At 45.3% G+C, this 27997-nt stretch overlaps 1 protein-coding gene across 2 annotated transcripts in view; it reads left to right on the plus strand.

Annotated features, from left to right (window-relative positions):
• The window catches only part of LOC143825881 (parathyroid hormone/parathyroid hormone-related peptide receptor-like), a 35129-nt gene extending 7214 nt beyond the window's left edge, over positions 1 to 27915 (plus strand). Inside the window, exons 2-14 of one of the 2 annotated variants that reach the window (XM_077314274.1) lie at positions 7898 to 8003; positions 11762 to 11872; positions 17046 to 17170; positions 19538 to 19632; positions 20546 to 20738; positions 22083 to 22236; positions 22597 to 22657; positions 24455 to 24521; positions 24835 to 24929; positions 25216 to 25357; positions 25442 to 25483; positions 26803 to 26931; positions 27560 to 27915. In XM_077314274.1, the coding sequence (XP_077170389.1) occupies positions 7898 to 8003; positions 11762 to 11872; positions 17046 to 17170; positions 19538 to 19632; positions 20546 to 20738; positions 22083 to 22236; positions 22597 to 22657; positions 24455 to 24521; positions 24835 to 24929; positions 25216 to 25357; positions 25442 to 25483; positions 26803 to 26931; positions 27560 to 27577 (1338 nt within the window). In that variant the 3' untranslated portion in view covers positions 27578 to 27915. The remainder of the gene's footprint in view (positions 1 to 7897; positions 8004 to 11761; positions 11873 to 17045; positions 17171 to 19537; positions 19633 to 20545; positions 20739 to 22082; positions 22237 to 22596; positions 22658 to 24454; positions 24522 to 24834; positions 24930 to 25215; positions 25358 to 25441; positions 25484 to 26802; positions 26932 to 27559) is intronic. The other variant, XM_077314275.1, reaches the window with a different exon arrangement.
• Positions 27916 to 27997: the final 82 nt, after the last annotated feature.

A 27997-nucleotide genomic window follows, 5' to 3' on the forward strand; every position in this document is an offset into this window, starting at 1 on the left:
AGTTGCAAGCAGCATGTGCGGCCCCAACCCACGCAGGGCTGTCGAACCGTGGCCGCAGTGGGGGCGGCTAGGGCGCCTGCCCTCCCACGGGAGTATCGAGAATTTGAGGATGTGTTTGCAGAGACCGAATGCGACCAACTACCTCCCCACCGTAAAACAGATTGTGCAATTGAGCTGAAGAAGAGGGAGCCACTTCCCAAAGCCAAACTGTATTCAATGAGCCCTAGGGAAATGAAGGAGCTTAGGGAGTTCTTGGACAAGAATTTAGCCAGGGGATTTATCAGACCGGCCACTTCCCCCCTGGCTGCCCCAGTCCTCTTTGTGAAAAAGAAGGATGGGTCCCTACGCCTCTGTACGGACTACAGAGGGCTGAATGCTGTTTCCACCTGCAATGCTTACCCCTTGCCTTTGATTAAGGACTTGTTGGGACATTTGGGGAGGGCCCGGATTTTTACAAAACTGGACTTGAGAGAAGCCTATTACAGGGTCCGCATAAAGAAGGGGCATGAGTACCTGACCGCTTTTAACACCCCCTTGGGTCAATTTGAATACACTGTCATGCCGTTCGGCCTCGCCGGCGCTCCGGGTGTGTTCATGAACATGATAAATGAAAGTATGCATGATTTGTTCTATCAAGGGGTGCTGGTTTACATTGATGATATTTTGGTGTATTCAGAAGACCTGGGCAAACACGCCAAATTAGTCCGCGAAGTGCTCAGCCGGCTGCGGAAGCACCATCTGTTTGCCAAACTTTCAAAATGCGAATTCCACCGGGATGCGGTGGAGTTTCTGGGGTTCCGGGTTTCCAAAGAGGGAATTGAAATGGATCCGGGCAAAGTACGTGACTTGTTGGCCTGGGAACCCCCCAGGACGAGGAGGCAGCTCCAGATCTTCTTAGGTTTTGCGAACTTTTGTTGTTGTTATGTGCGAAGTCGTGTCCGACCCATCGCGACCCCATGGACAATGATCCTCCAGGCCTTCCTGTCCTCTACCATTCCCCGGAGTCCATTTAAGTTTGCACCGACTGCTTCAGTGACTCCATCCAGCCACCTCATTCTCTGTCGTCCCCTTCTTCTTTTGCCCTTGATCGCTCCCAGCATTAGGCTCTTCTCCAGGGAGTCTTTCCTTCTCATGAGGTGGCCAAAGTATTTGAGTTTCATCTTCAGGATCTGGCCTTCTAAGGAACAGTCAGGGTTGATCTCCTCTAGGACTGACCGGTTTGTTCGCCTTGCAGTCCAAGGGACTCGCAAGAGTCTTCTCCAGCACCAGAGTTCAAAAGCCTCAATTCTTTGACGCTCGGCCTTCCTTATGGTCCAACTTTCGCAGCCATACATTGCAACTGGGAATACCATAGCCTTGACTAAACGCACTTTTGTTGGCAGGGTGATGTCTCTGCTTTTTAGGATGCTGTCTAGATTTGCCATAGCTTTCCTCCCCAGGAGCAAGCGTCTTTTAATTTCTTTGCTGCAGTCCCCATCTGCAGTGATCTTGGAGCCCAGGAAAATAAAATCTGTCACTATCTCCATTTCTTCCCCATCTATTTGCCAGGAATTGAGAGGGCCGGATGCCATGATCTTTGTTTTCTTGATGTTGAGTTTCAAGCCAACTTTTGCACTCTCCTCCTTCACCCGCATCAACAGGCTCTTTAGTTCCTCTTCACTTTCTGCCATTAGAGTGGTATCATCTGCATATCTGAGGTTGTTGATATTTCTCCCTGCAATCTTGATCCCAATTTGTGACTCCTCTAATCCCGCATTTCTCATGATGTGCTCTGCATACAAGTTAAATAGGCAAGGCGACAGTATACAGCCTTGCCGAACTCCTTTCTCAATTTTGAACCAGTCAGTGATTCCATGTTCAGTTCTCACTGTTGCTTCTTGACCTGCATATAAATTTCTCAAGAGACAAATAAGATGCTCTGGTATTCCCATCTCTTTAAGAACTTGCCACAATTTGTTGTGCTCCACACAATCAAAGGCTTTAGCATAGTCAATGAAGCAGAAGTAGACGTTCTTCTGGTACTCTCTAGCTTTCTCCATGATCCAGCGTATGTTGGCAATTTGATCTCTAGTTCCCCTGCCTCTTCGAAATCCTGCCTGTACTTCTGGAAGTTCTCGGTCCACATATTGCTGGAGCCTAGCTTGTAGGATTTTGAGCATAACTTTGCTAGCATGAGAAATTAGTGCAATGGTGCGGTAGTTTGAACATTCTTTGGCATTGCCCTTCTTTGGGATTGGAATGTAAACTGACCTTTTCCAATCCTGTGGCCATTGTTGAGTTTTCCAAATTTGCTGGCATATTGAGTGTAGCACTTTTACTGCATCGTCTTTTAAGATTTTGAATAGTTCAACTGGAATGCTGTCACCACCACTAGCTTTATTGTTGCTCAGACTTCCTAAGGCCCATTTGACTTCACATTCCAGGATATCTGGCTCCAGGTCAGTAACTACCCCACTGTGGTCATCAGGGATGTTAAGCTCGCTCTTGTATAGTTGTTCTGTATAATTTTGCCACCTTTGTTTAATCTCTTCTGCTTCTGTGAGGTCCCTACCATTTTGGTCCCTTATCATACCCAACTTTGCATGAAAGGTTCTCTTCATATCTCCAATTTTCTTGAAAAGATCTCTGGTCCTCCCCATTCTATTGTTTTCTTCTATTTGTTTGCACTGTTCATTTAAGAAGGCATTCTTATCTCTTCTAGCTTTTCTCTGGAATTCTGCATTCAATTGGGTGTATCTTTCTCTTTCTCCCTTGCCTTTCACTTCCCTTCTCTCCTTAGCTATTTGTAAAGCTTCCTCAGACAGCCATTTTGATTTCTTGCATTTCTTTTTCTTTGGGATGGTTTTAGTTGCTACCTCTTGTACAATGTTGCGAACCTCAGTCCATAGTTCTTCAGGCACTCTGTCTATCACATCTAATTCCTTAAATCTATTTGTCACCTCTACTGTGTATTCGTTGGGGATATGATTTAGTTCATACCTGAGTGGCCTAGTGGTTTTCCCTACTTTCTTCAATTTAAGCCTAAATTTTGCAACAAGAAGCTCATGATCTGAACCACAATCAGCTCCTGGTCTTGTTTTTATTGACTGGATAGAACTTTTCCATCTTTGGCTGCAGAGCACATAGTCAATCTGATTTCTGTGTTGACCGTCTGGTGATGTCCATGTGTAGAGTCGTCTCTTGGGTTGTTGGAAAAGAGTGTTTGCTATGACCATTGTATTTTCTTGACAAAATTCTACCAGCCTGTGCCCTGCTTCATTTTGTACTCCAAGGCCAAACTTGCCTGTTATCCCGGTTATCTTTTGGCTTCCTACTTTAGCATTCCAATCCCCCATGATGATAAGCACATCATTTTTTGGCGTTGCTTCTAGAAGGTGTTGTAGGGCTTCATAGAACTGATCAACTTCATCCTCTTCAGCAGCAGTGGTTGGGGCATAGACCTGGATCACTGTGATGTTGAATGGTTTGCCTTGGATTCGAACTGAGATCATTCTGTCATTTTGGGGATTGTATCCCAAGACTGCTTTTCCTACTCTTTTATTGATTATGAAGGCTACTCCATTTCTTCTGCAAGATTCTTGTCCACAGTAGTATACCTGATGGTCATCTGAATTAAATTCACCCATTCCTGTCCATTTTAGTTCACTGATTCCTAAAATGTCGATGTTCAGTCTTCTCATTTCTTGTTTGACCACGTCCAGCTTGCGAACTTTTATAGAACGTTTATTCCCAGTTTTGCCAAGGTGGCATTGCCGCTCACTGAGTTGTTGAAAACGAAGGAAGGGGGAAAGGCGGCAAATTGACCGGGCGCCCCACTCCAGTGGACCCCCCTGTGTCAGGAAGCTTTTGAGAATCTGAAGCTCCTTTTTACATCTGAACCGGTGTTGGCCCATGCTGACCCCACTAAGCAATTTACCGTGCAAGTAGATTCCTCGGATGTAGCAATGGGGGCTGTGATCCTGCAAGAGGGGGAGGATGGGAAGTTGCACCCCTTAGCCTATCTGTCTAAGAGGTTTTCCGGGGCAGAACGCAACTGGGCGATTTGGGAAAAAGAGGCAGCCGCAGTGAAATTAGCCCTTGCCACTTGGAGGCATTGGTTGGAGGGGTCTGCAGTCCCGTTTGTAGTTTGGACAGACCATAAAAATCTCCAAGCACTCAAGCAGCCCCGCTCACTCTCGGCCAAGCAAATGCGGTGGGCGGAGTTTTTCTCTCGTTTCAACTTTACTCTTAAGCATCTGCCAGGCAAAATGAACTTTTTGGCGGACGCTCTCGCTTGCCCCAGTACAACAGTAAGCGCGACCCATTGGTGGATACAGTTTTCACCCCCGCCCAATTGGGGATGGCAGCAGTGACGCGCAGTCAAACAAAGAAAGGAAACCCGATTCCCGGTGGGTGGGTTCAGAAGGAGGTGTTACTGGACTCTGAGTTTGCCTCCCTCCGCCCTGCCCTAGTTGACAAGGGGGGCCTGTTTTTCAAGGGGGAGCGCCTTTACGTTCCAGCGGCAGCGCGAGGGGACGTTTTAAAACTTTGTCACGATGCAAAAACTGCAGGACATTTTGGTTTCGTGAAAACTCTGCACCTGCTCAGGAGACATTATTGGTGGCCAACATTAAGGATCGATGTAGAGAAGTACGTGCAGGGCTGCCCTACCTGCCTGGTTTCCAAACCCCCAGGAGGAAAGAAACGAGGGCTGCTGCAGCCTCTGCCCACCCCTGCCCGCCCTTGGTCCGATGTCACCATGGACTTTATTACGGACCTGCCTTCCAGCCAGGGCAAGACTGTAGTTTGGGTGGTGGTGGATGCCTTTTCAAAGCAGGCCCATTTTATTCCCTGTGCGGGCTTGCCCTCAGCGGCCAAACTGGCTTCTATGTTTGTGACTCACATAATCCGACTACATGGAATTCCTAGGAGATTGCTCACGGATCGAGGCTCTCAGTTCGTTGCCAGGTTCTGGCGGGAGCTTTTGAAGTTGCTGGGGATAGAGCAAGCCCTGACGTCGGGCTACCACCCTGAGTCCAACGGGCAGACTGAACGGGTGAACCAAATTCTTGAACAGTACCTGCGCTGTGTTATTAATCACCAACAAAATGATTGGGTTGCCCTCTTGCCTCTTGCTGAGTTTGCCTACAATAACGGGGTGCATGCCTCCACTGGAGTGTCTCCCTTTAAGGTGGTGTACGGGACAGACCTAGTTGCTGCACCCACCTGGGATCTAGTCTCTGTTGAAGCCCCTGAAGTCACAAAATGGGCGGCAACTATTAGTGCAGGATGGCCTGACATTGTCTCTAGCCTTGAGGAGGCTAAACAAGGTTATAAGGCCCAGGCAGACAAAAAACGTGCACCTGCACCAGCTTGGAAAGTAGGTGACCTTGCCTACCTGTCTACAAAAAACCTACGCTGTCAGCAACAATCTAAGAAACTGGGTCCCAAATTCGTGGGGCCCTTTCCCATTGTAAAACTGATCAATGCTGTGACTGTGGAATTGCGTTTGCCTAAAACTTACAGGAATGTGCATCCGGTTTTTCATTCCAGCCTGCTGCGGCGAGCCCCTGCGCCGGATGTGTGGCACCCTCCGCTCTCAACACCAGTGCCTGTCTATATTGATAAAGACACCCACTACGAGGTCAACCAGATCTTGGACTCTCATGTGCACAAGGGTCGACTCCAATATTTGGTGGATTGGAAAGATTTCCCTTCAGGGGAAAGGGAGTGGGTGGAGGCGGAGAATGTGAAAGCCCCCCGCCTCCTTCGGGCTTTCCACCGTGCTTTTCCTGAATGCCCTCGACCAGTGGATGCGGGCTAGTGTGGGGAGGGGTCTTTTTAGGGTGGAAGGATGTCAGGATTGTTAGAATCCTTGTCATAAATTAGCCTGAGTTCTTCCATGACAGTTATATTGCTTGGCGCCTGGTTGCTTCAGGTCCTGTAATCATGCTAACTAGTAAAAGTGAAATATATGTTGTTGTAACTCTTATCACTTGTTGAGGCCTCTCGGCTGGGCCCGGTTTTGCTATCAACCATTCAAGGTCATGAGAATGTATCATTGTTTAAATTGCATGTGCCTCTTCTCTCTCTTTCTCCCCTCCCTTGGGAACTTTCAAGTTTTGGGCGGGAGAATTGTATTGATAAGAAGAAGCAAATCTGCACTCAAGTCAGATTTGACTTCGCCAGTCTTGATGTTTGCAGTACTTCTCAATAAAGCTTTCTTATTATTAAGAAGCTAGTTGTGAGTTCTTTCAACGCTTGACACCTGGCCCTGGTTGAGGCTAGGCATGCCTCCCAGGTTCCCGGGACCATAAGCAGATTCATACCCACAGAGCAAAGTGCCCTACGGGGTGCGTAAGGAGAAAAGCAGTCCCATTGGTAGGCTGGACCCAAGCCACGTATAGCCTTAAAGGTCATAACCAAGACCTTGAACTTGATCCAGAAGCTGGTAACCAGTGTATTTAAATCAAGTATTTAAAAGGGTGCCGTATAGAAGACGGAGCAGAGTTGTTCTTTCTTGCCCTGGAGGGTCTGACCAGATCCAATGGGATGAAATTAATTCAAAAGAAATTCTGTCTAAACATCTGGAAGAAGTTCCTGACAGTGGTTTCTCAGTGGGACAGGCTTCCTCGGAAGGTAGTTCACTGTAGCTAGGTGATCACCGTAGCTAGGTGATCCATTCCTTCCTCAACTCTCTTCCAATATCATAGAGACCACCATGTCTCTGTTATTTTCCATCATTCAGGCAACCCATGCTATCTCCAGAGACAAGTGACATCTTCCTCTTCAAGAGGTCGAAATGACATTTTCTCCTAATGATAAACAATTTCCAAGCCAAATCAAGTGAAAGATGCAGATCCCAGGCTCATATTAGAACTGTCAAGTGACCTTAATCCTCAAAAAGAGAACAGGTCCTCTAACCAGAACAAACACAAATAATTTAGCAAATAATACTCATTACATAAGCTCATCTGTATACTTCAGGCCTAGTCTATAGTACGAGGAAAGGTTGGGAGCTTGGTCTGCTTAGCCTGGAGAGGAGGCGACTGAGAGGGGATCTGATAACCATCTTCAAGTATTTAAAAGGCTGCCATATAGAGGATGGAGCAGAGTTGTTCCCTCTTGCTCTGGAGGGATGAAACAGAACCAATGGGATGAAATTCTGTCTAAGCATCTGGAAGAAGTTCCTGACAGTTAGAGTGGTTTCTCAGTGGAACAGGCTTCCTTGGGCGGTGGTGGGTTCTCCATCTTTGGACATTTTTAAACAGCGCCTGGATAGCCATCTGACGGAGAGGCTGATTCTGTGAAAGTTCAAGGGGGTGGCAAGTTACAGTGGATAAGCGGTAGGGATGTGAGTATCCTGCATAGTACAGAGGGTTGGACCCAGGAGGTTCCTTCCAACTCTATTATTCTATGATTCTATGATTGGGAAACCCTTCCATGGCCATCGACAAACCCTGGGGTTTCATGAAACCCTGGTTGAGAAAGCCTATCTTAGAGCATCAAAATGGTTATGCTAGGGATCATAGAATCTACATGTGCCAGGTGGGACAGAAAGGAAGAGAATTAGGCAAGATGGGGTGAAAAAGCAGGCTAGATCTAACCCAGGGATTTACAAGCCAGGAGGGTGCTCTGATTTCTTCAGGAACTCTTTCCAGTTTGCCACACTTATTGCATGCACTTCTCAAACAATTGCTTGAAAAAGTCCAGAAAGGACCAGAACATTTAATTGTATACATATAGCTGTAAAATTTAGTTGTATACAAATAAACTCACCCAGGAGTACTTCCCCTATGGCTGAATTATTTGCAGCACCACTATAGGTCCAAGTCTTAGAGCTCACAGTCAGTCTCTTTGCACAGTTCCCATTGCCTCGTTCCCTGAGCCTAATCCCCTTTTCTTTCTTCTCTGGCAGGTGGACACGGATGATGTGCTAACAAAAGAAGAGCAAATTTATTTGCTAAACAAAGCAAAAACAATATGTCACATGCAGACAAATGCCCTGCAGGAGAAAGTGAAAGGTACCTGGTATTCCTGCATCTCTAGCCCTTGGAATGGAAACAAGAATTTCATAGAATCATAGAGTTGGAAGGGGCCATACAGGCCATCTAGTCCAACCCCCTGCTCAATGCAGGATCAGCCCTAAGCATCCTAAAGCATCCAAGAAAAGTGTGTATTCCACCTTTGCTTGAAGACTGCCAGTGAAAATGTTCTTAAAACATTGCAAAAAGATCTATTTAACTGTGAAATATGCATACATAAAGGACACCATAGAACAAAGAAACAAATAGGCCGAGTTTAACATCCCTTGGCCTGCTGAAAGCAGAAAATAATCTTAGATCATTTGGAATGCCCATTTGCCTTCCCCCTTAGTTTGCTGAATTTGTAATCTCGGAACTGTGGCCTACAATACACTGTCTTCCTTAAAATGAAAGGCATATTGAGCCAAAGTTCCAACCCATTGAGGAAGCTGCCTCTTGCATCTCTGAATGGCCTAGTAAAATACTAGCTGGCCTAGTATTCTCCCAGTAAGCCTCCATTTCCCAGTAAGCAAGTGAGTGCTTCTATTGCATCTTTGCACTGGGTATGACTGAATGATTGTATCTTAAGGTGACCAGATTTTAAGATTGCTAAAGAGGAATGCCATTGACCGGGGGGGGGGGGGTAGGGTTTCTATATGGAGCAATAAAATTTCTCATAGAATGCAAAAATAGTATTGTAATTTTTTTAAATTTCAACAATTAACAATTAAGTACAATTAACAAATATAAAACATTAAAAAACGTATGTATAGTATTATTTTATTCTTTGGCATATTTCTCACTCAAGTGATTTTTTTTTTGGTAGATTGCTGTCGTTGCTTAAAAGGTGCTCTGTGAGATGAGGGGCAGATGGCAGTGATAATGTGACAGTTATGGTGATGGACAGGTTAGATGGCATCTCAAAGACTGGCACAGCATGGGAAAGATACACTTCGCTAGGTAGAGAGCATAGTTTACAACCCAAAGGAAAAAACATGCCATCTTCTTAATGTGTTAACACCTCTCAGTTGACTGTCCTGCTTCTGGCAGGCTTGAACTCTGGCTCCTAGTGCCCAGATTGGCCAATGCCCTATCAGTCCATGTGGGAGGGGGATCTAAAAAGGGGAGCTGTTCCTTTGTTTGGGGTTCAGAGAGACAGACAAAAAAAGAAAGTTTAGTGTGAATGATGAAGGAGGATGGTGCTTGTAAATACAGTCCTGGGGAGAGGTTCACTATGCAACAGTAAGACTCCTTCTGAGGCTGCATCAGATGTTGAAGGATTGTAAGTTAACTAACAAGTGACCTTCCTTCCATTTCTTTTTATTTTGCCTGGAACTATCTTGTATGTTTGTGCCTTGTAGTTAGTTCCAGTGAGTTTGTGCCTTGTAGTTACTACAGTTATTCAGCTGAGGAGCCTTGCACACTCCTTGCCCCTGGGCGTGGCTGCTTGACAGCACTATTGTAAGATCCCCTTCTGGTTAATGCCAGGTGAGAGGGGTAGTTAACTCAGGGGCACTGAAGATATGAGAGCCCCAAAGTAAAGTTTTGCCTCCAGCATGCCAGTGAGGGGAAGTCTGTAGGAGAAAGCATTTGACACCCTACATGGTGATAATAAAATGTTTTTGGTAAAGTTGCCATTCCATCTCTGTTTGTTTGTTTTTAAATCTTTTACATATAAGCTGGTCTTGCAATAAGCATTTCTATGCCCTTGTTCTTTGATGCAGACTAAAATTCAAGGAATATCAATCAAAAAGCCTGTAGTCAGCATTAGGACTAATAATAGAAGTAAAATTGTTTTTACTGAAAACAATTAAAGGATGCCATAATTAAAATGGTGTACTTCCCTATCTTGAAAAATATGTGCTGATAGGAAGAAATTGCCCAGAGAAGGGGAAATTAACTGTAAGAAGGGTTTGAGATAGTTATAAGGCAGGGTAGATCTCAGGAGAAGAACCCCAGCATATGCGCACACACACACACACACAAAGCAATAATAAGCAGACACACTTAGGAAATGCACCAGGGAGAAAATTGGAAAGCTTTAGCCTAGGGAAGGGACATACACACAAAGCAATAAGCACGCACACTTACAAAAGCACCAGGGAGAAAATTGGGAAGGTTAGGCCACGAGCTCCAAAGAGAAGGCAGCCAGGGAGGAACTTTAGTGTGGCGGCTGAGAAGACAAAACCCGCCCCCCTTTCTCAGCTCACCTCGTTTGCTTGCCCCGCCTGATCTCTTCCCCGGCTCACCTTGTTTGCTTGCTTGCCCCGCCCGCTTTCTCGGCTCACCTCATATGTTTGCTTGCCCCGCCCGCTCGCTTCCCCAGCTCACCTCATTTTCTTGCTTGCCCCACCCGCTCGCTTCCCCGGCTCACCTTGTTTGCTTGCTCACCTCTTGGCTGAAGTTTCACATGCTGCTGTGCACCTTCCATTCCCTCGCAGGTCCCGCCTGTGGAAGAAGGCGGAGTCCAGACAGGTGTGGCATGTGGCATGGGGGTGGTGCTTGAGCTTGGCGAAGGCCGGGCAGCCAGGCTGGGCAGGGCTGTGCCGAGTGCTCACTTTGCAGTTAGGTGCAGGACTTTCTAAGTACCTGATGGGATGCGGGACTATTTTGCCAAAGGCGGGACAGTCCCGTGAAAAGCAGCAATAATGGTCACCTTATTCTATCTCCGAAATTTTGTCGAGATGCTGCAAAGGTACCAGCTGTCTAGAACAGGTACTCATGCAGAGGCACTGGGCATGAGTTGCTCTGAGGTTTTTTGTCACATGCTTCAAAACTGCATCTAAAGTGATTGCCGTTTTAGTTCTGAGGGAAAAAAACTTATCTCAGTTACCTGACATTTGAGAAGCACTGCTGTATGGTATTTTCATTTCCAATATGGTATCATTATCCATTGTTCCTCCTCTTAATATTTGTGAAAGCCTGAGGGGGGGTGGAATGGTCTGGGGTGTCCGAGTTGGAATAGGGATTGGCCCTGCACTTACAGCTCCTTCCTTCCCTCCCTCCCTGGACGCTCTCAGAGGCTGCAGGAGCCAGTGCCTGAGAGAGAGCCCTGCCAAACTGCTAACAAACCCTCATTACCTGCTATGGCTCCTGCTTTGAAGGACAGACAGAGAGAGCCGCCCCAAACTGCCAACAAGCCCTCATTCCCTGCTATAAACCAGCCCTTATTACTTCCTATGTCTCCAGTAGCTATGGGGGGGGGGGGGGGAGAGAGAGAGAGTTCTGGGTGTCCTCTGGGTCCTAGTGCCCATTGCATTCCTGGTTGCAATGGGCTTTCTCGCTAGTAGCAGTATATTCTATAATTCACGATCCTGTCTGCACATTTGTTTTAGTTTATTTCCCCCTTTCCCCCTGTGAAATTATAAATGATGGAGATGGATATGCTATTGGGCTAACGGGTCTTCCTTTTCTAGAATTCATGCTTAGATGACAATGGCGTGCCTATGAGCACATAACCTTCAAGATTTCCTGATTGTGTGAATATATGCATAAGCTCTACAAGGATGGACATAGTATAGTGTGGGGCAGAGCTTGCTGCCATGATCTGGTTCCTCTTCTATGTGGATTCTTAACCTACCCACAGGATATCTCAAAGGGCTTTCTAGTCCTTCCATAGCCAGTAACAGCAGCTGATAACCAGCTCATAACAAAAGCATACTAAAGAGGAATTGTGGAAAGGACATCCAAAGACTCAAATTAACGCCCCCTAATGTCTCCATTTCATTGACTAAGGGTGTCTTTCCCTTCTTTGTTAGATGGGAATTGCTTGCCGGAGTGGGATGGAATCATTTGCTGGCCAGAGAGTTTCCCACATGAACTGGTAGTAGTCCCATGTCCAGACTATGTCTATGACTTCAACCATGATGGTATGTATGCTCTGTTAACCATTACTGCATGCTTCTTATACTTGGGGAGTTTATTAGATTGCAGGAATCTGGCCAACCAGGTTTTCACCTTATGTTATTAGGATGGTGGCAGAATTGCCAGGTGTCCCCTGGAAACCCCTTTAGGGTTTTTCAAGGCAAGAAACATTCAGAGGTATTTTGCCATTGCCTATCTCTGCCTAGCAACCCTGCATTTTCTTAGTGGTCCCACTAATCAGAGTCAATCCTGCTTAGCTTCAGAGATCTGATATGATCAGGCTAGCCTGGACTATCCAGATCACTCATAATTAACAAAGAACAAATAATAATCTTTAATCTTATAGCCTGTCCTTCCTTGTAGGCTCAGGGTGAGTAACTTCAAAATTAGACAATACATTCAAATAAATTATAACAAAAATACATTAAATAAATCTAAATTAGGTTTTAAAATTAATTTGAGTTAAAAAGCCAACTCTTCATTATCATTAGGTTCAATGCCTTACATATAACTGGCCGAGGCATAAGAAGAGAGAGAAAAATTATGCAGGTAAATGACTGGCTACATCAATGGTGTTGACGGGAACGGTTTGGATTTCTGGATCATGGTCAACGATGTCAATATGAGGGGCTACTATCAGGAGACGGTGTGCACCTCACAAGGGACGGAAAAAGAATTTTTGAGAGAACCCTTGCACACCTGGTGATGTCAGACCAAACATCTCTTTTTTTGAGAAAGTGACTACCTTGCTGGATCAGGGGAATGCTGTGGACTAAGTTTATCTGGATTTCAGTAAAGCTTTTGATAAGGTTGCACATCATATTCTTGTTCACAAGTTGGTAAAATGCGGTATGGATCTTAATTCTGTCAGGTGGATCAATAACTGGTTGACAAATCGTACCCAGAGAGTACTTGTTAATGGTTCAGCATCTTCTTGGAAAAGAGTGACAAGAGGAGTAACCCAAAGATCTGTCCTGGGGCCTGTGTTGTTCAACACATTTATAAATGAATTGGATGAGGGATTAGAGGGGATACTTATTAAATTTGCAGACGATACTAAACCGGGAGGGGTAGCAAACACAACTGAAGACAGCTACAGAATACAGGATGATCATGATAGGCTCGAGAAGTGAGCTAAACTGAATAAAATGAAGTTCAATAGGGACAAATATAAAGTTCTGGATTTAGGTAGGAAAAACCAAATACACCAATATAAGATGGGGGGAGACATCTTGGCAGTAGCATGTGTGAAAAGGATCTAGTAGTAGACCATACATTGAACATGAGTCAGCAGTGTGACTCAGTGGCTAAAAAGGCAAATGGGATTTTTGGGCTGTATCAAACGGATTATCGTGTCCAGATCATGGGAGGTGATGGTACTGCTTTACTCTTCTTTGCTCTGGCCTCACTTGGAGTACTGTGTTCAATTTTGGGCACCCCAGTTGAAGAGGGTTGTTGACAAACTGGAATGTGTCCAGAGGAGGGCAACAAAGATGGTGAGGGGTTTGGAGACCAAGACATATGAAGAGAGGTTGGGGGAGCTATTGTGTTTAGCCTAGAGAGGAGATGACTGAGAGGGGATCTGATAACCATCTTCAAGTATTTAAAAGGGTGCCATATGGAGAATGGAGCAGAACTGCCAGAAGTGGTGTCATTGTGTGTGCTCATCATGTAGACTGCAGATGAGGCCATCATGGAGCATACACTAGAGACTGTCAAAGTTGTTGTGGCAAGCTGACAGACAAAGGGCCACAATGAATGTTGTGAATTTAGTTGAAAATTTCCTGCATTCTGCAAGTGGTTGGACTAGATGACCTTGGAGTTACATTCCAACTCTATCATTCTTTGATTTTATGAATGCCCTCTTGTTGGTCACGCCAGTAGAAGTTCTCCTAGGAATCTCGGTGAGCTGTGGTTCAAAATGATGCTGGAGCACACTGATGATAGTGTTGTACACAGATTCCCGGAGTTTGGCAGAAGTCAGAAGATCTCAGGTGAGTTTGAAGGTTGATCGGACACAGACGCCAGCAGGGTACTGCACTTCTGGCGAGTCTCAGTGATGTCACTGGCTTCAAAGTAGCATTCAAGGCGCATGATGTAGGAGTCCCAGTCTCAGGATCGCTAATGTCAAATTCTTTGAATTGTGGTCATGGTGATGGTTATTTGTGGAGTTTCTACAGGCAGGAACACTCCAGCCAATCAGCAATAGAGTGCTGTAGCGATTGAATGCTGTAGCAATAGGGTGCTGTAGTGATTTCAACAGTGATTGGGCCCAGTCTCTCTGAGATGGCATCGCAGTCAGTTGGAATTTCCCCTCAGAATGCAGGATGTTGGCGGTCCCTGTGTTGGAAGAGCACCACAGAGGCAGGGTGAGGTGAATGGTTGATCAGACAGTCCCTCTTGCCACTGAGGCTAAGGGTAGGTTCTCTGGTGAGTGGCAGAACCAGTCGCTTGCCAGGACAGGCTGTCTAGCACAGCAATCCCATCCTTATCACCAATGTTAAGTCATAGACAAAGATTTCTTTGAAAACAACTCTTTATTCAATACCAACTCCAACAAGTAACCTGATTGGTCTTTAACAGAGCCCAACAATTGGTCCATTTCCAGAGTCTCTAAACCAGGGGTAGTCAAACTGCGGCCCTCCAGATGTCCGTGGACTACAATTCCCAGGAGCCCCTGCCAGCATTCGCTGGCAGGGGCTCCTGGGAATTGTAGTCCACGGACATCTGGAGGGCTGCAGTTTGACTACCCTTGCTCTAAACGATCAGTGATTGGCTGCTTTACAATCTTTCATTTGAATGTTCCTTGAATAAGGGCCAGTACTGACAGACATAACACCTGATCCCCAGAGCATCTTATGTTAGGTTTCGATCACATTATCTCCCAGCTTCTCTTCTATGGTGACATTATGTTTAGTTATTATTGGTAGGGATAGGGATGCCATGAATTTTATGGTATTTGAAAGTTGAACATACTACATTTGGTAGTGGCTATCAGAGCAAAATCTTAAAAGATGATGCAGTAAAAGTGCTACACCCAATATGACCGTTTATGCACTGGAGGTTTCATGCCAGGCTGCAGGCTGGAGTTTTAGTTTTGGCAGGTTGCCCCACCTCTTCCTGCACGCACACAGGGAGCATTTGGCCCGGTGCACCGCATCCGCCCCCAATTTGTACTCCTGTATGAAAGCTGGGGCAGTAAAGTTCCCAGTGCATAAACGGTCTATGCCAGAAAATTTGGAAAACTCAACAGTGGCCACAGGATTGGAACAGGTCAGTTTACATTTCAATCCCAAAGAAGGGATCCCAAAGAATGTTCAAATTACTGCACCATTGCACTCATTTCTCAAAAGTTATGTTCAAAATCCTACAAGCTAGGCTCCAGCAATATATGGACAAAAGAACTTCCAGAAGTACAGGCAGGATTTCGAAGAGGCAGAACTAGAGATCAAATTGCCAACATATGCTGGATCATGGAGAAATGGATCATCTGCTTCATTGACTATGCTAAAGCCTTTGATTGTGTGGAGCACAATGTGGCAAGTTCTTAAAGAGATGGGAATACCAGAGCATCTTATCTGTCTCTTGAAAAACCTATATGCAGGTCAAGAAGCAACAGTGAGAACCGGGCACGGAATCACTGATTGGTTCAAAATCGAGAAAGGAGTTTGGCAAGGCTGTATACTGTTGCCTTGCCTATTGAACTTGTATGCGGAGCACATCATGAGAAAGGCGGGGTTAGATGAGTCACAAATTGGGATCAAGATTGCAGGGAGAAATATCAGCAACCTCAGATATGGAGATGATATGCAGAAAGTGAACCTCAGATATGCAGAAAGCGAAGAGGAACTAAAGAGCCTGTTGATGCGGGTGAAGGAGGAGAGTGCAAAAGTTGGCTTGAAACTCAACATCAAGAAAACGAAGATCATGGCATCCTAGGGAAGGATGCTTGCTCCTGGGGAAGAAAGCTATGGCAAATCTAGACAGCATCCTAAAGAGCAGAGACATCACCCTGCCAACCAAAGTGTGTTTAGTCAAGGCTATGGTCTTCCCAGTTGCAATGTATGGATGTGAAAGTTGGACCATAAGGAAGGCCGAGTGTCAAATAATTGAGGCTTTTGAACTCTGGTGCTGGAGAAGACTATTGTGAGTCCGTTGGACTGCAAGGCGAATAAACCGGTCAGTCCTAGAGATCAGCCCTGACAGCTCCTTAGAAAGCCAGATCCTGAAGATGAAGCTCACTTTGGCCACCTCATGAGAAGGAAGAACTCCCTGGAGAAGACCCTAATGCTGGGTGCGATTGAGGGCAAAAGAAGAAGGGGACGACAGAGAATGAGGTGGCTGGATGGAGTCACTGAAGCAGTCTATGCGAACTTAAATGGACTCCGGGGAATGGTAGAGGACAGGAAGGCCTGGAGGATCATTGTCCATGGGCTCGCGATGGGTCGGACATGACTTTGCACCTAACAACAACAATCAGAGCAAGCCCATTAATTTCATCACTAGTGATTAAAAATCCTGTCAAACAAGTTTAAATTTTTTACAAAACTGTGCATGTGCAAAATTGATTCTAGTCCAAAGTATTGACAATTATTTGCATTGCTAAGGGTGCCACAAATAAACACCAAATGGTAGGATTTCTTTTAAGCACAGCATTTATGATTGACTTGTGTGATGATTAATTTAACCGTCTTTTAAATAGCTGTCTGTTGAGCAGAGCATCGGCAAAGCAGAGGGGTCAGTAGAACTCAGTTGGGCTGGAAAAGGGCTCACATGCATAAAAAGCCTGCTCTACTGATAGGAAGCATATCAGGGAAGAATCTGTTGAACAGCCATTGACCAGTCATACCGGCTTGCCAAGAGGGTAGTCTAAAAGTCACACAAACAGACAAACAACTGACTGACTGACTGAATAAATAAATAAATAGTTGAAGAGTTTATTGAAAAACTGGCTAATTGTTGACAACTGACAAACAGGACGTGATCCAAACTGACAGGTATTCAATTAGTATTGCCCACAGAAAGCAACTCAGCACATTCACAGAAGTAGTCTTTCATTTGATAATTATATATTCCAAAACTGGAATCATGGGGGAAGGGAGAAGTGCAGTCTGCATCTTCCGGCAATTCTTTCTTGTCTGGTTTGGCTTGCTGAGTGCGGCTTGTCTCTTCTTTCAGGTCATGCCTACCGATACTGTGATGTGGATGGGAATTGGTACTTGGTACCCAACATGAACAAGACATGGGCCAATTACACAGAATGTGCCATATTTTTTGCACCAGAACGACAGATCAAAGAGAAGGTTGAATTATTTAATAGAACGCCTGAGGGAAATGGAAGAGGGAGAGGAATCAGAGAAGAAAATAGGGACTGATGGGTTTATTATTATTATTATTATTATTATTATTATTATTATTATTATTATTATTATTATTATTATTATTATTATTATTAGTAGTAGTAGTAGTAGTAGTAGTAGTAGTAGTAGTAGTAGTAGTAGTAGTAGAGCCCACTGAAACCAAAATTCAGTGGGCGCTAGGGGCCTGGAGAGTTTTTTTCCTTCCCCCCCCTGATCTTGAAAAAAGCTCTCCAGGCCCCGGGGAAGGCGATCCGCGGCTCGTGGAACTGCGGATCGCCTTCCCCAGGGCTTGGGGAGCTTTTTTCCTCCTACCCCCCCGGATCTGGGAAAAAGCTCTCCAGGCCCCAGGGAAGACGATGTGTGGCTCCGCGAGCCGCGGATCGGCTTCCCTGGGGCTTGGGGAGCTTTTTTCCTCCCCCCTGATCTTCAAAACGGTCCCCAGGCCCCGGGGAAGGTGCTGGGCGGCTCAGCGAACCGGCCAGTGGCCTCCCTGGGGTCTGGGGAGCTGTTGTCGGGTAGAGGGCAGGGGCCAGAGAGCATACCTTCACTCTCGGCGGCCAACAGAGCAATGGCCGCCGTGGAGCGAAGGTAAGCTCTGGTGGGGGGTGGGGCGGGTTGGGAGGCGCTTTGCGCCTCCTAATTGGTTGTAGTCCGGGAAAACAGCCAATCAGCAGCCGCGCTTCGCGCCTCCCGATTGGGCCCTCTGCTTGTCAGTCCAGGGGAAGGGGCCTATCGGCACCCTTCCTCATCCCGGACAGGGCCTGCCCTCGGGGCCCTTACTGTTTTATTTCTTCCGCTCCGCCAGGAGCGGTTAAAGATTATTATTATTATTATATTTGTTACCCGCCTCTCCCAGCAAACCAGCTCTTGGTGGGTTACAAGGTTTAAAAAAATTCAGAACAATAAAACCCCATTAAAACAATAACCAATAGAAAAAGCCCAACATGGCGGAAACACTATCCTTTCCCTCCTTGAAGAGGAGGGGGTAATGACTCAGTAATAATCCACATCCTGTGCATACAGATTCTGTCCTCAGCATTCGAAGGATCTCAGATACTAGATAATGAGAAAGACCTTTCTCTGCCTGAGATCTTGTGATCTAGTTACAACTATTTGGACCAAAATTCTGACTTCAGTATCAGTGTGATCAGACAACCTTCTCACAAAATTCTAGACTTTATTTTCCATAAGTGAACAAACAATTAGCACCACTAGAGGTCAGAATGAAGTTAAACATAACCCTGTTTTTCAGTAAAAACGCTGAAATTTCCTTTTAGTTTTTAACTTAGTTTCTTTCTGAACATCACCTGAACTCCTGGGAATAACACTTGTCTTCAAAAGCAAAGAACAAAACAAAGACAAAGGCATTAAAAAAAACTTCTCTTTGTTCTTTGTTTAACATGAACCAAATTTAGGTAAGTAATGCCTGCATTGCAATAAAAACCCTTGGACCTCTCCCTCCCAACAGTATTTTTTCATTGTCTAAAACCATGAGGCTGCCATTTTGTGGTGTCATCCACTACCATCTCCTACTGAGAAAAGAAGCTTGTAAAGAAAGGCTGAAAGAACAAAAGATGTTTCATCTGGGGAAGATGTAACATTGTGATCATAGGCTGCCCCTTCTTGCAGTCTCTGGTCAACTTACCGAATAAGTTACAGATCAATACAATGAATTTAAGTTTTAAAAGACATTAAGACAGTCTATGTATATCGCTCTTGCCCTCTGTGCCTGAAGGTATGGTTGGCCAGGCATAACAGAAGAATAATGGAGAGTCTGCCTTGAGGCCCAGCTTAATGATGGTCCTTGGCCTCAACCAATGCTTGGTAGAAGAGTGCTGTCTTGCAAGCCCTCCAGAACTTAGAAAGCTTCCTAAGGGCTTGCACTTCAACTGGCAAATCATTCTACCAGGCTGGAGCCAAGGCCAAAAATGCTCTGGCTCCGGTCAAGGCCAAGCATACCTCTATGGGGCTGGGGACTGTCAGCACCCTGTGTAGCCCACTCAGGAGCTGAGTAAGCCATGTATTAACAGTTGCAGATTCCATACTGTCTTTAGAGATGACCCACGAAGAGCACATTGCAGCAATCCAAATGTAAGTTTACTAAAACACACATTCCTGAGGTTATCAGGATAAAGAATTCCTAGGATATGTTTACGGGATAGGTTGGCTATGGACCTGGTAGGAGATTGTAGAGTTTCCTTTTTCTGACAGATGTTCAATAATGGTAGAGAAACCTGACACCAGTTGTTAGCAGACTGGTCTTGAAGAAGCCTTCAATACAGGAATTTCTCTCACTTTTCCCCCATCTAGGAAGTGTTTGACCGTCTGCACATCATCTATACTGTTGGCTATTCCATCTCCCTCTCCTCCCTTGTGGTTGCCATATTCATCATTTGCTATTTCAAGTAAGGAGGGGGAATATTACTGTATTCAGATCCAGCCCCATCCCTCCATATCCAGAGAGAACCCTTTCACAGCTGACTGACAAAGGAACTATTTTGCAAAACGAGTACTGAGGTTCCAAATTGGCACGGAGGTCAAATTCTCTGACTCTACTGAATCCCACCTACATAGGGTCAGATAACAATGTACTTAGTTTTAAGGAATGACACTCCGCACATGCTTAGTGGAACTCTTGCACTATTATGTCACAAAGTTGAGATTGTGACATGGGAAAATAAAGGTTCTGGGTTGTAGTGGCACCCTGGCTGCTATTAGGTCCCTATGGCTGGCAAAGCATGAGGGGGGTCAATAAATCACATATATGCATATGTATGTATGTACGTATGTACACAACCCACTGTGTAAGGGTTTGGGGGTAGATTAGGTTTTGCAAAACACAGGGAGATAGGCTGATTTGTGGTCACTGCAGAGATTAAAGTGATGTATATTTCTTACCAGTACCATCTCTGTCTGAGGGGACTTAAAGCAGCAGGAGGTAACACCTCAGCCATTTCTCTGGCACCCCACTCAGAGCCAGCATGGTGGACTAATTAACAGTGTCGGCCTCAAATCTTGAGAAGTGGGTTTGATTGCCCACTCCTCCACATACATTCAGCGAGATGACCCTGGGCTCTGTTCTCACAGAGCAGTTCTGTTAGAGCTCTCACAGCTCCACCTACCTCACAGGGTATCTGTTGTGGAGAGAGGAAGGGAAAGATGTTTGTAAGTTGCTTTGGGATTCCTTCAGGCAGTAAAAAGTGGGGTACAAAACCCACACCTTCTCTTCTTCTTCTGGGCACTACTTACCATACTGTACCTACTTACTTGCATAGTCACTGTGTCCTTTTCTACTGCATGGATAATGGATGGTTTCAGGCGTCTCCACTGCACTCGGAATTACATCCATCTCCACCTCTTTGCTTCCTTCATCTGTCGAGCAACGAGCATCTTTGTGAAGGACTTGGTGCTCTATTCCAGCATCCTCCCAGAGGGACCCGGAAAAGCACATGCTGAGAACTGGAATGCTGAGGCACTCAGCCTCTTTTGGGGACCTAGGAAAACTCAGCTGGTGAGCCCCAATGCAGAGACAGCAGTTCTTTCAACCCAACATCTAATTTGTAGTACGAAGATAAACCTGTCTTTTAATCTTCATAGACAGTATACTTCAGGGATTTTTTTAAAAAGATAGCAAAAAGAATATGTTGCATTAGGACAAACTTCCCACTTCTTCCTGCAGCCTGCTGTGTTTCTCCAAATGTTCTTTGTGGGATTCAGGGATCTCCAGAAACAAAACCAATGCATGCTAGAATCTGCACAGGGAAGAAAGACTAGGTGAAAACTGTATGCTCTGCAGGTAGAAATCCCCTTTTGCTTGCCCAAAATAACCTTTATGATATCAAATTAAGCAGGCTAAATAAGCTTTACACATTGGTATTCTAGTTTTGCAAAGGGAGGACTTCAAGAACAGGTTTGGGTGATCTCTGCAACCTGAACATATTCATATTTTCAATTCCAGTTCATTAAGTATGTAATTGAAATCTTGCAAAATATTATGACACACAACTCAAGAAAGTTGTATGTTGAAAACCACTCTGAGCCCATGAGGGAAGGGCAGTATAAAAAAGTAATCTGTAACCGCTCCACAGGAGCGGTATAAATAAAAGGGTAACGGGGGTAGGGGTGGGCCATGTCTGTGATGGGCAAGGGGGCAGCGTCTCTCAACCCATCCCCCCCCACCCTGGCCACCTTTGGGCACCTGCTGCCATTACGCGGCTGCCCGACTTCAAGGTAGGTTGCAGGCCAGCCGAGCTGCACTTGACCCTCCGATGCCCACTTGGACACGCCAGTGAGGAGGCCACCCCTGGGACCCTTCCTGGGACCCACCCCTGGGACCCACCCCTGGGACCACAACTGACATGTCACCAACGTGTGAACCGTCCTTCCCGGGCTGGGGAAACCCTCCCGCGCCCATCCCCCTCCCCAACGATCCCCCGCCCAGCAATACAACCTCGGGGGGTTTAATTTGCTTCCAACTCAAATAACACTTCTAGCGCCCACTGTCTGACAGCCACAGTGTGTTTAAATTCTAGTTAATAGATAAAGGAAGGAAGAATGGGTTGGGATTGAGATACTAGATACAAATGTTTGCATCAATGGTCCCAGATTAACTAGTTGTGGGCATATAAGAGAATGTAGGTAATGTAAGGATTTGAGAGACTAAAGTTCAAATCGCCACTTTGACTTTACTGGATGATCTTGGTTCAGCTAGTCTCCTTCAACTGAACCTCCTTCACGGTGTTGTTGTGGGGATAAAATGAGGACAGGAGAATCATATACACTGTTCCAAGCTTATTAAGAAGAGGATGAGATTTAAACAATCCTCTAGAGAGCCTTGTGTTTTTCTCTACTTCAGGCAGGCTGCAAGGTGGCTGTAACCATATTCCTCTATTTCTTGGCTACCAATCACTACTGGATCTTGGTTGAAGGTCTCTACCTCCACAGTTTGATCTTTATGGCCTTCCTCTCAAATAAAACCTACTTGTGGGCCCTCACTCTCATTGGCTGGGGTAAGCACAGTCTGGTTTACTTTTTGCTTTTGGTTTTGACAATAACCTGTATGGGGACTCTCAGCCAGAACTAGAAATTTTACCTTGGGGTCATTGTCAGGTAGGTACTGAGGGACAGACACCCACTTCTGTATTTGAAATGGCCTTGCCACAGTATTAAGCATTCCCTCTCCCACACTTGCCTACAGTTGTTCTGGCATGGAGGACATGGGGAACAGTATAACACAGGAAGTCAGGAAGTCCTTCAGGAAGTCATTGCATATTGCTGTCTTGACATTTGCTCCTACTGTCCTGTTAAGATCTCATTGGAAACCCAGGTATCTCTCTGCTTTCCTCCCCCTCCCTTTTTTCTCCCTTGAGGGGTGCCTGCTGTCTTCGTGTCAATATGGGCCAGCGTAAGAGCCTCTCTGGCAGATACACAGTATGTACTCTTCTCTTTAGGTATATTTTGAAAAATTTGGAACAAATCTGTGAATTGACAGGATGAGTCAAGAAGCACAGGAGCCAACTGTTTAACCATTTCCACTTTGAAACAAACTTCTACAATTCTAAAAAAGTCTCTCAAGTACAGCTGGAAACATTAAAAACTCAGCTGTGAGCTAAAGCAGCTGTCCCCAATCCCCGGTCCGGAGACTGGTACCGGGCCGCAGCTCCTCCTCGTCCTCCCTCCCGGCTGCTGCCTTGGGGGCTGCCCTGCCACTCTGCCGCTGGCTCACCTTTGGTGCTGTTCAGCAGCCGCCATGGCTGGGGCAGCTGCTGCTGGCAGCACCCCCCAGTGGGCGGCAGGAAGTCAGGGGCGCCAGTGGGAAAGCAAGTGGAGCAGGGGCTCAGGCGGTGGCAGCGACGACCCTCGGCAAAAGACTATCCCCCCCCGGGCCTCAGTAAAATTGTCAAGCGTTGATCAGTTCCCGGTGATAAAAAGGTTGGGGACTACTGAGCTAAAGAATATCCCCTCCCCCCCAAAAAAACAAAGCTGAATTGTGTGTTAAGTGTCATCAAGCTGCTTTTGACTTATTGCAACCCTACAAATTAACAACCTTCAAAACTTCCTATCTATAAAAGCCTTGCTCAGGTCTTGCAGCCTGAGGGCCATGGCTCCCTTGATTGAGTCAATCCATTTCATATTGAGGTATCCTCAAGTTAGGGGTTCCATTTTTCAGCAATGCTGCCCATTAAAAAATTCCAGCAGTGCCACTCAGAACATTCTAACTGTATCTGACAAAGTGTGTGGGCACATAAAATTAATGAATAAAATTAATAAAATGTTACTGGCCTTAAAGGTGCCACTGGACTCAGACTTTGTTCTGCTGCTTCAGACCAACACAGCTTCCAACATTCTAACTCTAGATGAGGAAAGTCTTAGAGATTTGGGGGCGGAGCCTGGGTTTAGTAACATTTTGGGGAGGGGAGAACCTCAGATGGGTACAGTGCCATATTCTTCATAGTGGCCATTTCCTCCATGATCTCTATTGCCTGGAGATCAGTTGTGATCCTGGGGAATATCCAGACTCCACCAGGAGTCTATATGTGAAGTCAAGGAGGGCCAACTTTCAGACGAATCAAAGCAGCAATATGAAGTCTAAAACAAAAACTGAACACTTGGCTACATTTATCACTTTAGCTTTCTTTACCAAATATATTCACAAATATCTTGTCAAAACAGGCACCAGTTTACATGTTTTCACCACTATTTCTTCAATGACAAGATATGGATCTCAAATAATATTTTTTATTAAGAGTCACCTTTCAGATCAATGTTTTACCATTGAGAAATCTCTGAAACATTCTTCAGGCATCGAGAAACCCCAGAAGTGGTGCAATCAGAAAAAGGCAAAAGATTTATGCAATCTGAAGAGAAACCAGAGTATGTGGTGCGATCAGAAGCATAGCTCCCCTTCCTTTCTCACTGCCTCCAAGCCCATCATTGGCCATTTTGGAAGGCAAGGGTGGGGTGACATGACCATATATGGTCATATCACCCAATAAATGTTTAACAAATATAAAAATTATATATATAAATTAACTCCCACCCATTATTTCTTCAGGGACCTGTTTTCTATAAGGACAGTCTTCAGTAACTAGCAAAGCAGCCTAAATTTTGTGCTTTGTTGAGGTTCATTAAGGAATGGGGCACACTGAAACTGAGTTTCAAAGAGGTTGAGTGTGGGATGGCATGCGGTTACAACCCTTTCAGTTTACTACAGATTCTTTTCACTAGGTGCTGGGACCTCAGCGCAGGACATATGAAATGGATCTACCAAACCCCAATTTTAGCAGCGATTGTGGTAAGTTGTGCTGAGAAGGTCTGGGAAGTGGAGAAAAAAAAAATAGGTCCCAAAAGTTACATGAGAACGTACTTTTCAAGAGGCACCTACAACAGTCACACCCAACCACTCACATTTGCCTTGCCTTTCTGCCAATTATAACCAGAATTTTGTAGAGAAACTCACTTGAAACTTCAATTTGACACAAAATAAAGAGTGGGGAAGGAGAACGCTTGCTCTAGGTCACTGGCACTGCAGTCCGAAACAGTTTTACACTTCCAAATGCATGGATTTTGAAAAATGTAAAAATACTATGTTTTGTTGTTACCGATAGGTTAATTTCTTCCTCTTCCTGAACATTGTGAGAGTCCTTGCTTCCAAACTATGGAAAACAAATACAGGAAAATTAGACCCCCGCCAACAGTACAAGTATGTGGGTTTCTGAACATTGATGCCATCTTTACTTGTTTCAGTTAAGATGATTTCTCCTTGTGTAACTCTTGTCAACTAGATGATGTGGAATATATTTTCAATAAATAAAATACTTATCTGCTATCTTTTTTCTCCTTACTAAGCTCCCATTAACATTACCATCCCACTACCCCAATTCCCTGTAAGCTTCTCACTATCATGGGCTATGCCCCCCCCCCTTTTGTTCCTTGTGTGGTAGTTAAGAGACTGCAAAGAACTGGTATACTTTCCCCTCTACCTTCAGGAAGCTTCTGAAATCTACTCTGGTCCTGATGCCCCTCTTTGGTGTCCATTATGTGGTGTTCATGGCCATACCTTACACAGATGTCTCCAGCATTCTTTGGCAGATTCAGATGCACTATGAGATGCTCTTCAACTCTTTACAAGTAAGTCTTCTGTGGTTGAGAGATTCAGCTTTGATCTTCTTCTGCTGCTACTGTTCTTTAATCTATAGATTTCTCTCCTGGCAGGGTTTCTTTGTGGCTCTTATTTACTGCTTTTTCAACGGTGAGGTAAGTTCTCACTTCTCTGAGGGAACACATAATTACGTCATTTCTCTCTGCACAGAGAAGCATGTGTTTATATATTCTCAACTTTGTTTCTTGAGATGTGGTGACTTAGCTCTTTCCCTGCTGTCTCCATGGGGTACATTATCAGTAACCACATCATTTGAGGTGGCATTTACTTCTCCTAATCTCTGATTTAAATGGGCTTCTGGTTATAGTTATATAATATAATGGTGATACTCCTTGTCAGGACTACCAAAAACTCATTGTCAAGGAATAAACACTTGTCCCATTTTACAAATTCTCAGGGTCTCCAGAACACACAGAATTTGGTCCTCCAGAATTCGGTGTCCCCTCCCCCAAGTATCACTTCTCATTAGCTATTTCACATTCTGTGTGGGAAACAGCTATGAGAGCCAAATATTCCTTTGTCTCACATTCAGTATCCATATTATGTATGCTAGCAGATTTCCCTCATGCAACCTGCATTGCTCACCTTTCTCATAAGTAAAGGCACTAGAGCAGGGGTCGCCAACCCCCGGTCCGTGGCCCAGTACCGGGCCGTGAAGGCCTTGGTACCGGGCCGCCAGCAACCGCGCCTGCCTCTTCCCCCCCACCCTGCTGTGAGAGGCATGCCAGGCCCTGAGTGAAGCGGCCGCCAAAGCGGCCGCTTCTCTTGCGGCCCGGCTAGCTTCCTGCTGTGAGAGTGGGGGGAAGAGGCAGGCGCGGCCTCCAGCATGCCAGCGGATGCAAACGCGCATGCGTGGAGCTGCTGCACATGCATGTTTGCGCCCCTGCTGGTGAAAATGCGCATGTGCGGCTACTCTACGCATGCGCGTTACCACCATCTGCTGGCGAAAACGCGCATGCACGCAGCCGGGCCAGCCGGGCCTCTCTGAACCCCAGAGGCGGTCCTCAACCCGAAAAAGGTTGGGTACCGCTACACTAGAGGGCTGCTGAGGGTAGAGACACCATCCCACAAGGTATCTCTTAAGTTTATACCTGCATTAAATTTTGGAGAGCTAGAAAGAGGCCAAAATGAAGGTGGACATTAGAAATGGGAATGAGACAGCTGTTTGAACCAGTCACTGGGTCCAAAACTGGCTGCTGTCTTGACCAATGAAATTTATTTATTTATGGATTTTTATACCGCCCATTCTTTACAGCTCTGAGCAGTATAAGGAGTCAAGCATCTTTTTTGACATCTAAGGAACTTCTTGACTCCTGTCTCATTTTGCTGCTAATAAACAGGGAGTCACCTCTAGAATTATCATCATCTGTGGTCCAAAAGTTATGGTGTTTTGATGGTCTGTCTCCATCCTCAGGTACAAGCAGAAGTTAAAAAAGCCCGATTCCGGAGAAATTTGGTACTAGACATCAAGCAGAAAACCAGAGTGACCAGCACGGGGGGCAGCTACTATTATGGGGGGCTTGTGTCCCATGTCACCAACAGTGTGAGTCTGAGTATGGCTGGCTGGGGGACAGCCTCAGCAGCAACACTAGCCTTGCCTTTGGGTGCCAAGAACTGGCTGCTACACCTTACCCATGCTGCAGCAGTGAAACACATGCCTGGTTTCCCCACACTGCCCAGGTGCCCCAGTCAACAGAACCTGATAGCTTTAAGGGGGTCCCTTGAATCAGGGGGAAAACACTCCAGTTTCAAAAAAAGAGGAGGCGACCATGTTGTGAAAGAGCATAGAAAACTAAATACTGGATTACAATCAGGACTCAGGGGGACAAATGAGATAATTTTAAAATTACAAGATTCAGTTATTTAACCAATGCCTTACACAGGGGAGTAATTTGAATCCATAGGTTTAGAATTAAGGATATTATTTTAAAATACTCTTTTGCCTCTGCTGCAGCAAAATGGTAGCTTGTTGTTTTCACTTCAGTCTCCTTCAAATAGCCCAAAAGTGGGGTTTTGGGATTGACAAGATTAATTTTTAATATACTTTTTAGTTGAACTGAAACTTTAGTTAGGCTACAGTCATAATTTTTGTTTCATTTAGTAAGGAAATAATATTGTGCCTTGTTTAGAAGCACTAGAAAGTACAGGGGAAATATTCACTTTTCTTGCAGAGAAAAGCAAGCATATGAATAGTAAGGGATGCTTAACAGGCTGGATGTCACACTCAGACAGAAACATCCTGCAGCAGCAGAGTCTGAACTTCTGATAACAACTGACAGCTGTCCTTCATCGTGATTATCTGCTGACAAAGGGTATCATCTTAGAACTTAGTGTCTCTCTGGATTTTTGTGGTGGAAGCTGAACTAGGTTTCTACTCTTAGATTGTATGTGCAAATATGGATTATGACGGGGTATGTTTATAGATTTTTTTCTTTTCTCTATTTTATGGTCACCACTCTACATTCTTCCAACTGTATGCACACATGTTCACCAATTGCAGACTACACTTCCCCTTTTCCTTTGACATTATCTGTGCTTTCAATCTAATAAAAATCAGATGATGATTCTTGCTATCTGGGTGATAGCAAGAGAGATTTGCAGTCCTCTTG

This window comes from Paroedura picta, chromosome 16 (assembly GCF_049243985.1).
Source record: "Paroedura picta isolate Pp20150507F chromosome 16, Ppicta_v3.0, whole genome shotgun sequence".
NCBI classification, from domain to species: Eukaryota; Metazoa; Chordata; class Lepidosauria; order Squamata; family Gekkonidae; genus Paroedura; species Paroedura picta.